The sequence below is a fragment of the Carassius carassius genome, chromosome 3 (assembly GCF_963082965.1).
Source record: "Carassius carassius chromosome 3, fCarCar2.1, whole genome shotgun sequence".
Lineage (NCBI taxonomy): Eukaryota > Metazoa > Chordata > Actinopteri > Cypriniformes > Cyprinidae > Carassius > Carassius carassius.
Genome location: NC_081757.1, coordinates 30,349,165 through 30,363,473, shown reverse-complemented (window position 1 = coordinate 30,363,473; position 14,309 = coordinate 30,349,165). Strand labels below are relative to the sequence as shown.

The 14,309-nt window shown below is 35.1% G+C and overlaps 2 protein-coding genes across 4 annotated transcripts; one reads left to right on the top strand and one right to left on the bottom strand.

Moving 5' to 3' along the window:
• The first annotated feature begins 725 nt into the window (after window positions 1–725).
• On the top strand, window positions 726–5,266 carry nagk (N-acetylglucosamine kinase). Its single transcript, XM_059523222.1, has 10 exons — window positions 726–820; window positions 1,010–1,094; window positions 1,176–1,274; window positions 1,359–1,500; window positions 1,595–1,705; window positions 2,486–2,598; window positions 2,693–2,780; window positions 2,857–2,954; window positions 3,037–3,115; window positions 4,804–5,266. The coding sequence occupies exons 1-10, from the start codon at window positions 792–794 to the stop codon at window positions 4,992–4,994; spliced, it is 1,035 nt and encodes a 344-aa protein (XP_059379205.1). The 5' UTR covers window positions 726–791; the 3' UTR covers window positions 4,995–5,266.
• A 1,210-nt stretch (window positions 5,267–6,476) lies between these two features.
• On the bottom strand, window positions 6,477–13,372 carry LOC132124792 (polyadenylate-binding protein-interacting protein 2B-like). 3 transcript variants are annotated; one of them, XM_059535950.1, is made up of 4 exons: window positions 13,207–13,372; window positions 9,247–9,407; window positions 7,918–8,088; window positions 6,477–7,183 (listed from the first exon to the last, which is right to left on the bottom strand). In XM_059535950.1, the coding sequence occupies exons 2-4, from the start codon at window positions 9,394–9,396 to the stop codon at window positions 7,127–7,129; spliced, it is 378 nt and encodes a 125-aa protein (XP_059391933.1). In that variant the 5' UTR covers window positions 9,397–9,407; window positions 13,207–13,372; the 3' UTR covers window positions 6,477–7,126. The 3 variants fall into 3 exon arrangements, with proteins under 3 accessions (XP_059391933.1, XP_059391942.1, XP_059391930.1); XM_059535959.1 differs by lacking the exon at window positions 13,207–13,372 and adding an exon at window positions 12,348–12,371; XM_059535947.1 differs by lacking the exon at window positions 13,207–13,372 and adding an exon at window positions 11,854–12,055.
• Between the last annotated feature and the right edge of the window lie 937 nt (window positions 13,373–14,309).

Genomic DNA, 14,309 nt, shown 5'->3' with positions numbered 1-14,309 from the left:
GACGACAGCAAAGAGTGAGTCACAAACGCAGTGGGAAGCATAAAGTCACACTGCTCACAGTGACACATAATGCCAGCTTGACACATTAGACTTTCCTCATTTAAACTGTTTAAAATTGTTATTATCGTTACTTTTATCATCTACTTTGAAAAATATTTCATTTTATTCTGTAACTGTATTTGTATTTTGTTGATGTCTTGTATCAGTCAGCATCAAGGATGCATTTGTAAGTTTACAATAAAATTATTTAAATGGAGAAAAAAAAGTATTTAATTAATTTAAAAAATCGACGTCACGTGATGATAGGACAGAAAGATTCGTTCAGTCATGCTGCCATCTGTCGGTCTGATTGTGTCATCTAAGTATGTTTGTTTATATATATATATATATATATATATATATATATATATAATTATTTGATCCTTTGATTATATATATATATATATATATATATATATATGTATATATATATATATATATATAATTATTTGATCCTTTGATTATATATATATATATATATATATATAATTCTTTAAATATGTTTCTAACTATTTGCATTACTCCAAACGAACAATTATTGTAAGAATATGGGGGGGGGGGGGTCCAAAAAACGAATCACATTCACGAATCTTATCTTATCTTTTTTAAATATAGACAGATAATAAAAATGGGTGTGAATCGAGATTTAGGTAGTAAAAATGGCTTTCTGTCAAAGTTCGAGTGTTGTAAACTGAAAGTCAACTCTAAGCAGCTGACTGAGTGGTCACGTGACTAAAGAGGAAGCAGACGAGATGAGCGCAGTGTACGGAGGAGTGGAAGGGTGAGTTAACGACAAAAACATTATTATTAAAGCAAATATAATACATAATTTAATGACATTTTAACATATACACGCTTATTAAAATCCATACTTAAAAGCTTCGCTCTAAGCGCGTGCATCATGCCAGTTGTTTGAGAGAAAGTGTCAGTATCTTCAAATGAATGAGACACATTTTGTCTACTTTGACAGCGGTGGGACACACTCTAAAGCAGTACTGGTTTCTGCTGAGGGACACATCCTCGCTGAGACAGATGGACCATGTACCAATCACTGGGTGAGATCAGAGAATTGGCTTTAATAAGTCAGCTTGTGTACTTGAGTGTGTATATATGACTTTTTTTCTATTCATTTATAGTTGGTCGGTGTTGATAATTGTATTAATGGTATCAATGACATGGTCCAGAGGGCTAAAATCAAGGCAGGGCTCGACCCGGACACACCAGTTTGTTCATTGGTGAGGCAATGCATCAGTCAATCATTCTCAACACATTCACCTTCATCGTATTGCTTTAAAGTTGTATACATTGTGTGTTGAAAGGGTATGTCTTTGAGTGGTGGAGAGCAGAAAGCTGCTATCCAGAAGCTGATTGATGACATGAGGGAGCGATACCCCAAGCTGAGCCAAAGTTATTTTATTACCACCGATGCCATTGGCGCTATGGCCACTGCCAGTGACTATGGTTTGTGCAGGGTTTTTGCAACTGGCAGTAGTAGCTAATGGATTTCAGGGCATAACTGTCATCGTAACCCTTTCTGTCTGTCTTTTTGTCATAGGAGGTATAGTGGTGATATCAGGCACTGGTTCCAACTGTAAGCTGGTCAATCCAGATGGCACACAGGTTGGCTGTGGGGGTTGGGGTCACATGATGGGAGACGAGGGCTCAGGTAACCATATGGAAAGACAAACCCATTGACATAACAGCAATCTGATCAAACACACCCAGTCTTATCTTAGAGAAAGATGTTATCTTATCTAACAAATGAATTCCTTGCAAAGGCTCCCTCCCCTTACACATCTCAATCAGCTTCCTAGGTCGTAAATTAAAATTTTGTGACCAAAATATTCGGGTGTTGGTAAGAGCCCTGGCTTACTAAACATTGGATAACTGAGGAAAGTGTTCTCTTTGTACACTGGTAATAGTATTTATGAACAACAGCAGAGCAGAAACCTGATGCATTCCTGATCAGACACAAACTCATCCTGTGTTAAGCATCGCCTACTCTCGTAATGGTAACATTATACTAAAATAAGAGTTTGCCAGCTTGGTAAGACTTCATCGTTTGACAGATTTGGAAAAAGTAATAGGCCTGTTTGGAAAGTTTGGGAAAGTTTCTGTTTTCAAAGTTTTAAAAAAACGTATTTACTTTTATGTGATCGGTAATAAGGTAAAAGCTGTAATTTGTGAAATATTATTAAAATGTAAAATATCTGCCCACCCCCCCCCCCCCCCCCCCATTTTATTGAAAACAGTTCTGCTACTTAATATTCAATAAAATTTTCGAGATCCGATCAATTTTTACTGCATTCTTCATCTAACGTCAAACCAGGTGTAAAATGCCGTCTGTATTGGCCATTTTTAATTTGATCACCTGAGATAGGTGTTATTACTAAATGTGAATGGGGCCTAAGCTTTTTTCTTTCTCTCTGTCCTTATCTTCCTGTAGCGTATTGGATTTCTCACATGGCTATTAAAACGGTTTTTGATGCCAGAGATAACCTCGTCACACCCCGTCATGATATCACCTATGTTAAGAAGGCCATGGAAGAATATTTCCAGGTTGGGACTCGCTGTTCTTTTGATTTAATCTTGTGCTTAATTTGATACTTGAATAGAAGTGATGGCGCTTTCTTGTCGTTTTGTTCATCCCTAGGTGTCGGACTTGATGGGGATGCTTCCTCACTTGTACAGAAACTTTCAGAAGTCACATTTTGCAGGATTCTGTAGGAAACTAGCTGAAGGTATGCTGCCGATGTGTGGTGTGAGTTTGTGTGCACGTTATGTCACACATTATGACTCTTTGTGATGGTGCATTAGGTGGCAATGCTGGTGATGCTTTGTGCCAGCATGTGTTCACAGAAGCTGGAAAAGCACTTGCTAGCCACATTGTAGCAGTCCTTCCTAAAGTACATCAGGTAAAATAAACTCACAGCAACACAGCCAGACTCACTCTGTTTCTTTTTCTAATTTTTTTATTTGCATCTCTTTTTCACTCAGGATCTGTTTTCTGGTGAGCTTGGCTTGCCTGTCCTTTGTGTCGGTTCTGTGTGGCGCAGCTGGGAACTGCTGAAATCTGGTGCGAAATGTCTTTATACAGCTTTTTAGCTTCCCATAATTAATTTCAAATGAGGCTTTAAATTAGTGATGTAGAAATAATGTAGTGATACAGACAATATGGGCTTGTAATTTCTTTTGTATGGCCTTTAACCAGTACGATTTACAGTATTTTACATTTTTATTGTTTTGCAAGTATAAAAAAAATGTCTATGTAAAGCTTTTTTTTCCAGTGATCAGGAATCAAAACATTATAATGCACAGTAGAAAAGAGGGATAACTTAGAAATTTACACTGTTTGAAAAACATATATATATAAAAAATCAGATACATTTAATAATACACACACAATATATATATACTTACATATATATATATATATACAGTACAGACCAAAAGTTTGGAAGCATTACTATTTTTAATGTTTTTGAAAGAAGTTTCTTCTGCTCATCAAGCCTGCATTTATTTGATCAAAAATACAGAAAAAAATGTAATATTGTGATATATTATTACAATTTAAAATAATTATTTTAAAATGTATTATACTTTAAATTATCATTTATTTCTGTGATGCAAAGCTGAATTTTTAGGATCATTATCACATGATCGTTTAGAAATCATTCTAATATGATGATTCATTATCAAAGTTGGAAACAGTTCTGCTGCTTAATATTTCTTCAGAACATGTGATACTTTTTTAGGATATTTTGATGAATAAAAAGTAAAAAAAAAAAAAAAAAGAAGCTATGTTTTTAAAATATAAATATTTTGTAATAACAATATACACTACTGGTCAGTAATTTGGAGTCTGTAATTTTTTTTCTTTCTTTTTTTAAATAAAATCAATACTTTTATTCAGCAAGGATGTGTTAAATTGATAAAAAGTGATAGTAAAGAAAATATATTATTAGAATTTTTTTTTTTTTTGAATAAATGGAGTTCTTTTTAACATTTTATTCATCAAATATATTAGACAGCAGAACTGTTTCCAACACTCTAAAATATTAGAATGATTTCTAAATGATCATGTGATAGACTGGATGTTACATGTGACACTGAAGGCTGGAGTAATGATGCTGAAAATTCAGCTTTGCATCACAGGAATAAATTATTTTTTTAAATTATATTCAAATAGAAAACTATTATTTTAAGTTGTAATAATATTTCACAATATTACAGTTTTTTCTGTATTTTTGATCAAATAAATGCAGGCTTGATGAGCAGAAGAAACTTCTTTCAAAAACTTTAAAAATAGTAATGTTTCCAAACTTTTGGTCTGTACTGTATATATATATATATATATATATATATATATATATATATATATATATATATATATATATATATATATACTGTACTGTAATCTGTAATTATATAAAAACAATTAATAAAAATATGGTAAAACAATTACATTGAGATAAATATTAAATAAGATATTAAAAATTCTAAATTTCAAATATATTGTTCCAGCACACTCCCAAAACACACTGAAAAACTACTAAACCAGTAAAGACTGGAAGTTGAGAAAGGGGTGCGCTGGATTTATAACAAAAGACAAAATGAGAGCATCATTGTGAAACAATCGTATTTTTATTATCTTGTATTCATAATCACTGGAAGCTAAAATCTTAATTGCAAACATTATTTGATTAATCACCCAGCACTAATTCACTTTAACTAAACTTTGTGATGTGGTATTCTGTGCTGCAGGTTTCACTCAGGTCCTCTCAGAGGCTCGGGCTCATGGTTACGGTCACTTCCAGAAGTACAGTCTGCTGACTCTTCGTCAGTCCTCCGCTCTGGGTGGTGCCAAAATGGGGGCACAGAACGCAGGAGCCAGCCTCCCTCTAAACTACTCGGCCAATGTCAACGTGTTTTTCAGCCATACCTTCAATCAGTGATCCAGAAGAAGCAGACCTTTGAGACACGGCTGAAGAACTGAATTGGGAACATCCTGTTTTTAAACTGAAAGAGAAATGTGTTTCCAGGTTCTCCTCTTGTAGGGGCTGTTTCTCAAACACCCACATCATATAAAAAAAAATCAAGTAGATTTGGAAAAAAAATTTTTTTTTACTTTGGTAAAGTTTTAATGTTCAAACAATGCAAATCAATGTCATTTAAAAATTTAGTTTTGATATATACTTTTGAAAATAAAATTAGCAATGACATTTCATAGTTTCTTTGTGTCTTTTAAGTCTTCTGGATGAAGAAAGATTATTTAAATTGCTTAAGACACCCCCCTTTCTTCTCTTCCTTGTCACAACATCCTGTGTGTGAACAGTTGTAAAAGACCACCTCTAATTGTCCTCAATACAGGAGGACAGATGGCAAGATTGTGCTAAATGTCATGATACTTATTTAGAGAAGTATTTTAGGTAGGTCTAATCTCTATTTAGTTATATCACATCACATATCTGTCTATACATTTATTCGTTTTAGTTCAGACAATCAGAAGAAAATGTTCAAGGATCTTCGTATCAGTTTTTTTTAAATCCATGTTTTACTGAACCCTTTGAAATGACACACCACTGTTAATTAATGTGATGTCCATTTAAAAATGTCCCTTGACATGGCAGGAGGAACTGCGGAAAAATTAGCAATGACTATTTTTTTTTAATGTGTGCTCCTCACATGATACAAACATGTTTTTTCATACCACATAATTTCATCTTTCAAATACTATGTATCTACAGCACATACAATAATTTAAACTTATTGATGTATTGGCCATATATTGGATGGCTGTGCACAATTTTGTGCATCTTTGACCTCAGGCTAATGATCACATGAGCGGATTAGTTGAATCAGGTGTGTTTGATTAGAAGGATATCTAAAATGCATATATATATAGACATATATAAATTGCTGATGCAAATGTTGTAATTGCTGAACGTTTAGTGCTGCTACCAGCAAGCAATTATTTCTCAGTACCATTTGTGCCTGTCTTATACCCTTACAGGATAATAAAATTCTGTATGCCAAGGATAAAAACAAAGAAATAAAGTAGAATAGATGCAATGCTGGTTGTAGGTCTAATTAAACTCCCTACATTAAAACAGCTGAATCACTTTCATGAGCATTAAAAAGCAATTATGGCCTTTCCCATTCCCTTTAGCAGTTAAAAGGAAATCAAGACAGTTTTGTGGATGAGAAACCAGATATTTCCAAGTGAATCTCCTGCAAATAATAATGGATGAGGTTACATGACTGGCTGATTACTGAAGAGGCTGAGTAGTTCAGTCCTCATCCACAAAATATGCACAATATATTAATCGATTCATCCATATGCATGTTAAATGGTTAATTTTTAACTGTACTGCTGTTAAATGTGACAATAGATTTAATTGTCATAACTGACACAGCCATACACAAGAAATGGTCCATTTAATACAAACTTTTCTTCTTTATTTTGCCATCCTTCCATATTATTTTTAAATGAAACTCAGTCCTGCATGTTACTAATTCAATTCAAAATCAAAAGTTGAATTCATGTGAATTCCCCAACACACTTTCTTTAGCATTCAACTCAAACCAAGGGGCTCACACCCCAGAGATTTATGGCCACACCACTTTAAAAACGCAGGAATATGAACTGATGCATCGAAAAGAACAATAACAAAAATAAAAGAAAAAAAACACAACAACAACGGGAGGAGAAGCAAAGACCTGATCAGGCACAAACTCTGAAACAATGAAAGCTGACAAGAACAGCCCTTTCAACAAGGGTAGAGAAAATAAAACAGCCTGGTAATGAGTATGATATTATCTAGTCACAGCACCTCCTAGAGGTCATGTTTCAACTTAATACCCTTGGTTTATACACAACAGAAATATAAAGCTTATAGACCATCACACCCCACCTCCCTCCCATTAAAAAAAAAACAAACGGCAAAAAAAAAAAAAAAAAAACGCACTCATGCCCCTTCAAAAATGTGGTAAAGAGCACATTTATGTGACCATCCTAAACATGGGCACAATAGTCTCTGCATATATGATCAGATGCGTGTTTGAGAGAGGAGGGCAATGATGATCTCTAATATTTCACCCCTGGCACAAACTCCTTGGCTTCAGGGTTTAGGATGCTCTTTCGCTGAAAAAACAAACAAAAAACAATTCAAATCAATGAAAACATATCTGTCATATAACAATGAGCATCTCTCCATACAATGAAAGTCAATAGGCTCTTGTGTTGTTTTGGACTCCAATAAGAATTATAAAAAAGAAAAAAAGTCCTCGTTTATAAACCATTCAGTTACGAGTTTAAATAATACAACACTACAAACATTTTTCAAGCTAAAAGTAAAAAATTGTTGAGTAATTATATATGTACAGTATATATATTAGAGACCAGGGGTGTAGGAAGAATGGCTTTCCCCATGTTTTTCAGTGCTTCATGGGAGTGGGCGGGGCTACAGGGGCCATGATTTTCAAAATCATGGGTAATGTGGTTTTTAACCAGGAATTTCTACTGTTAAACATGATTTTGAAACGTTTAAATAATGCAGGCTAATGGTTTCAACAAAAGCAGGTAACATCCATTACCAACTTTGTAGCTTATAGTAGGTCTGTTTTTAAGGGTTTGTACGTTATCGCAATAAATTTCTTTATACTTCTGTAACACACCTGTTGCACTCTTTGACTTTCATTGTTTAAACAAAGACAGCTGAAACAGGTCTAAATATCTACTTATGTGTTTCACAGAACAAAAGGTCTTACAGGTTTAGCAAGATGTGAGGGTGAGTAAATGATAACAGTTCTCAGTTTTGGCTGATAAGTGGATTTTCCTAGTTTATAACTGAATGTCTGTGTGTACTAAAAGCTTACCAAGATTTCCTCTGCATTGCCATCACTGACAGAAAGTCCATTGAGCTGCTGCTGTATCTGTCCGACTGAGGGGAGGTCCCTCTCTGGAATGAACCAATCCTGATCCTCCTCATCCAACATCTCTTGGAAACAGCGCTCCAAGAACTCCTGCTCAAGCAATTCCTCCTCCACCTAGGATATAAACAAATAAGACAAAAGTTCTTGTTTTACACTATTTATTTGTTGCACAATACATTCTACAATTTAACATCTCAAGAGCCACAGAGTGATATCCAATCAAACTTAAAGGGTTAGTTCACCCAAAAATGAAAATTATGTCATTAATGAATCACCCTTAATGACTCACCATTAATGATTCCAAACCCCTGAGAAACTCCGTTCACAGAGTTTCTTAAACACAGTTTAAGATATTTTAGATTTAGTCTGAAAGCTTTCTGACCCTCCACTGAAAATGTACGTACGGTATACTGTCCATGTCCAGAAAGGTAATAATAACATCTTCAAAGTAGTCCATGTGACATCAGAGGGTCAGTTAGAATTTGTTGAAGCATCGAAAATACATTTTGGTCCAAAAATAACAAAAATTACTACTTTATTCAGCATTGTCTTCTCTTCCGGGTCTGTTGTGAGACCGTTCAAAACACTACAGTTTAGTGATGTCTGGTTCGCAAACGAATCATTCGATGTAACCGGTTCTTCTTAGTGAATCGGTTAAACCGGTTCACCAAATCGAACAGAATTGTTTGAAACGGTCCACGTCTCCAATAAGCATTAATCCACAAATTACTTACGCTGTTAACTTTAACGTGGCTGACACTCCCTCTGAGTTAAAATAAACCAATATCCTGGAGTAATTCATTTACTCAAACAGTACACTGACTGAACTGCTGTGAAGAGAGAATTGAAGATGAACACCAAGCCGAGCCATATAACAAACAAAAGATTGATTCGTTCTCGAGTCAAGAACCGGTTGCATCGGTTTGACCCTCTGATGTCACATGGACTACTTTGGTGATGTTTTTCTTACCTTTCTGGACATGGACAGAATACCATACATACACTTTCAGGGAGGGACAGAAAGCTCTCGGACTAAATCTAAAATATCTTAAACTGTGTTCCGAAGATGAACGGAGGTCTTACGGGTTTGGAACGACATGAGGGTGAGTCATTAATGACAATTTTCATTTTTGGGTGAACTAACCCTTTAACTGTGCTGAACACTAACACACACCTCAGATTAAAGTATAAAACCCATCCTGATCAACTGCTGAGTTTGTGTTTTTACGGTGTGGGCTTGAAAAGGCTGTAAGTGGGTTGATGTGTACAGACCTGCCGATTGTATTCCTCCTCGTTCTCCATCCACATGTACTCTGCAAAGGGGTTGGACTCATTCTCTGCATGCCCATTGGCTACTGGGTCTTTTCCCTCACTCCCTGGAACGCCGCTGCCCGGCTTCTTTCCTATGTCAGCCCCGTTCATTTCTGCTGGCTCTTAAAAAGATAGACACATATTATAGGGATGTATAATATAGAAATAATTTCTGATTTTGATAGCAATAACAAAATTGAAAATATATATGTTTTTTTTTGGATAACCAATATATGCAACATTAGCATTCTCTAAATTAAGACATCAAAAAAAAAAAAAGGAAAAAAGGGTACTTTTGAGGGTACAAATTCAGCAACCTGTGATCTATACAACCAGTCTAATAAGACTTTACTAAAGACACACACTAAAACTGGACAAAACCTATATATGATGCAATGTGAACACACATTGAGTACAATTAAGTCATACACATCTACACTTTTGTTTAATGATTTGGGATAAGTAAAAAAAAAGTCATGCTTTTGAACATTAAAAGTCTCTTATATGCAACATTGCTGCATATATTTTATCAAAATACAGTAACATCAGTAATATTGTGAAACAGTCACAATTTAAAATAACTTCATTTAAAATCATATTTTTTATTTTATTGCTATTTATTCCAGTGATGTGAATGAATGGTAAATATAAAAATGAAGAATAGGAGTATGCTTAATGAAGGAGTGTTTCACAATACTTTGTTAGGATTAGAATTGAGCTGAGAAACCAGTTATGACAGAAAAATTAAACCAAGGCTGCTGAAAGAAATCACAATGTGTGCAGTTATTTATATACTGTAACACATGAGACAATAGCATGAAGCATGTCATAACCCTTAAACACAACCACACCTACTCGCTGTGTACATGAACTACTGGTGCAGATACAAGATCACTATTCACATGCAACAGATTATCATTTAAGACTAAATTAATAAGAATAAACAAAACACACCAACAATACATGTACTGCACATTTCCAAATATATATAAAAAATATAAATATAAACATAAAATATAAACTAATAGTCGTTTTGGGTATGAATTCCTCTGATTTGGAGTTTTTGGCAATAAACTATATATTCTTGCATGATTTAAACCCCGTGTATGGTTCATGATTTAAACCTTGGTGTATGACAGATCAGAGATTTAAAGCTTTAGCAGTGACATCACTGGAGGAAATGAGCTCATCTGTGAGTGATGACATGAGAGGATGAGCTACTGAGAGATCTACAGGGGCTTTAATCGCGCTCTCTCTCTCGCTCTCTCTCTCTCTCACACACACACACACACACGACAGGTGACAGCGAACAGAGTCCATAACTTAAACAAGCCCATATGAGGTTTCAGACAAAACATTCATCTGCAATACTGGACCCACTGTTATTTTGTAACTTGCAGGATACTTTTGGGTTAATCCATTTACATTTTGCAGTCTAAATCCTTGGTTAAAAACAAATTAATAATACAAATAATAATCACAATCTGCCACCTGTCCAATAACTGGTTCAGACAGACAAGTAGGCCTATACACTAGTAGGCAGATCTAATGATCATGGCTGTACTGAGCATTTACAAATGCATGCATTGCTTCACAGTGTGTGAAGGCAAAACTAATCAATGCTGCAATCTCTAATGTCTAATCTCTAACAAACACAAGAAAACAAACGGTTGCAATGCATAACATACAAATACAGTTACTAATAAACTCATCAAAAAAAGAAATGTCCCTTTTATCTGCATATTGTAATATGAAGAATTAGTTTAGTAAAATCCAAATAAGTTTATGCAACAACATGCTACTGCATGTTTTTATAGAGACATGACTGTCAGAAATATCAAAACAAGACTAGACACAGTTAACCTTCCTTCTAAACAAGTATTCGGATATTGAGGCACTGGTTAATAGACAAGAAATATATATACACACACACACACACGAGCACTTTCAACATAATAAACGAGTTTAAACAAAAGCATCAAAACGCAACGAAGTTCCCTGAAACACAACCATATATATAAGCTAACTAACGTTATCTGTTACACCGTTTCCTGCACGCGATTTATAAACACTCAAGCCAATTATGTAATCCACTTTTGCAGTATTACACAGAGAAAAGAGGGATAATTTAGAGGACAAACAAACAGCTCTTCCTTCACGGCAGGCCAAAGCACGCATCAATGAGAGTTAACTGACAAGAAAGGTCGTGTTGAGAAATGCAATGACAGACCAAGAGGGCCACAACAACCCGCTGACATGACATTAGAGTTGTATCGGTTTATCTACAACAACTTCAGACGCAAAGTCGCAAAATAACGCATTGTGAAACACGTAGGAGTAAAGGAATCCACATTCACCTGCAACCAAAAAAGAACCAGTTTGCACGGCCATATTTGCAGTCGGAACCGCTTTTTAGACATTAAAACGGCGTCCAGTCGATAATGACAGGGACACGGAGAAGTCTGGTCGAGACGAGCAAATACACACACACACACACACACACACACACACACCGAGAGAGAAACAGTGCAAGCTAAAGACCGATCCATAACCGTGCAAACATCATACCTGGCATTGCTTGCGCTTATAAATGTCCGAGATCTCGCGGAAAGCTTCAGTTAACACTGTATGGAATGAGTAATCCCTAATTTGCAAGGTAGTTGATCTGAGATGAGATGGCTGACTGCCATTAGAGAAACAACACATTACGCACAAGATGGTCATGTGGTTCCTGCTTAAACAAACATGCATCAGCCCTCCTCCTTCTCAGTTTGTCGCTTTCAAACACAAACGCATACATAACATAAAAAAAATGCAGTTAACCGATCAGTTGATCATTCGGTATATTTATGACAATACGCACGGACAGTGTCTGGAACATATTTTAAAAACATGCTTATTATTTGTTTAGAAACAACAACAACAACAATTCTGACATATTCAGTAAAATTCACAAGCTAACGTAAATAACTTCTCAGAACAATGTGCGAAACGCGCTTATAAATCACATTTAGTTTATTTGATTAAAATGCAGGAAAACACATGATTGATAAAGTACTAACGTTAATAGTAAACCAGAGTCATTCCAGCGAATCGGTTCTTTCGAGTAGTTTGTTTTCAAAGAGCTGGTTTAAAAAAACAACAAGTCATCCATATGTAGTTAAGTGATTGCGTCATAACCTAACTCCTGACACTGGAATGTACGATCATGTACTGCGGTTTTACGGTTTTACTACTACTACCACTGCTATTATTATTATTATTATTATTATTATTATTAAGGTATGCTGTATTAAAAAGTGATTTTAAGGTTTCAGGTTTTTTTTTACCCCAAAACAATTACAATAGCAAAAATGTTTTTGTTTTATGAACTCTGAACAAACGATATAACGTTAATCAAATCGTACTCAACTTCACATCAAATGTTGTTTGCTCTCATTATGAATCATGAAGGAATCGTTTTGTAAAGGTTCATCGAAAAGATTCGAACCAACAGAAAGATTCAATCTTTTATGGGACATCGAAAACCTACACACAAACACAGGCATATTCAAATATTTTTCATTGTATTGAGCTGAGCGCATGTGATAATTTTTGCCATATTTATTAAATATACAGGGATGCTTTCTGGAATAGCTTATAGCGTGTCATTGTTAAAAAATAAAAAATGATTGAAAGTTTATGCAGGAAAACGAAATGTTTGTGCCTGCAAATGACAGATTTATTTGTTTTCCAAAATGTCAATATGAAGCTAAGCAAGGAAAATGTGCATTCTCCATTCTCCTAAACTGTCATACGCAAATTCCACTATAAAATGGAGTATTTTAACACAAAACTGGTTTATAATATGGTTTGTACTGGCCCATATTCATATATCTTATGGTGTAATGTTTTAATTCTGTTATTATTCTCTAACGTTACTTTTAGTCAAATCCTCCGTTGACCGATTGTAATAACTACATCAAACAACCACACCTGAGGAAATATTTCTGTAGAAAAGATAGCCAGTACGCAGGCCAGTCTCTGGTCGGATGATGGCTTGTGAAAATGTGAGGACACAGTGGAAGAGTCGTGACCGTGACAGATGAACCGTGTCGCTTTGTCTTGATGTTTTCAGTCAGTGTGCGGCGTAAATCACCAAATGTGCTCGTCACGTGACCGCAGCTGATCACACTCACAGCTCATTGATTGGAGTTTGATGTTTGCGTTTTGTTGAATTTTACAACTTTGCATTTTTATAAGTAGGCTACCGTTGTTTGCAAATTGGACGTGGACTTTTTAGCATAACAGTCACCATTTATTAACTGTAAGATCATTTTACGGCGTCATTTGCTGAGCCAGTGGATTTATTTGTTTAACTTTCTGGAATGTTGCTCTTCTTTCGTGAAGTGTTACGTTTTTTCGTCAACATTTGTTTTGTTTTTTGTGTTTTGGTGTGTAACGTACAACTTGACCAAGATTTCATAGCTCACAAGGTTAATATTTTGCTGTCCAGCAGGTGGCGAAATGAAGTTGTTTATACTCGTACTCCTCTGTCTTGTATTAAAACTTTTAACACGTAAAAGTAAAGTATAATTCTGCTGGGGGAAAGGCTTGTAGTTTCATTAATACTTTATTTTACCTTAGTAACATACATGACCGTTTTTTTCCTATGATCATACATTTAAAATTGCATAATTCTGGTAAAATATCACTTTCAACCTTACCCGTGACAAAATATAGGAGAGAAGGCCACATGCTTACATGCCTCAGTAACACTAAATGACTCTTTATGATGACAGTCCTTAGTGGACACTTTTACAGGTCTAGTACATAGGTACATTTTATGTTTGGTGTGTATTAGAAGTGCGACTTGCTGAAAACTTAAACACCATTTGAAGAAGTTGTCTTCATTATTTCCAGTGATTTCTCAATATGCCATCATTAGTGAGATTCCTGGACCTGCTTAAACTAATAAAACTCTCTGGATCCTGTTGTATGTGTTTCAAAGCACCACTGCTCAATGCTGATTTGTTGGAAGAAGG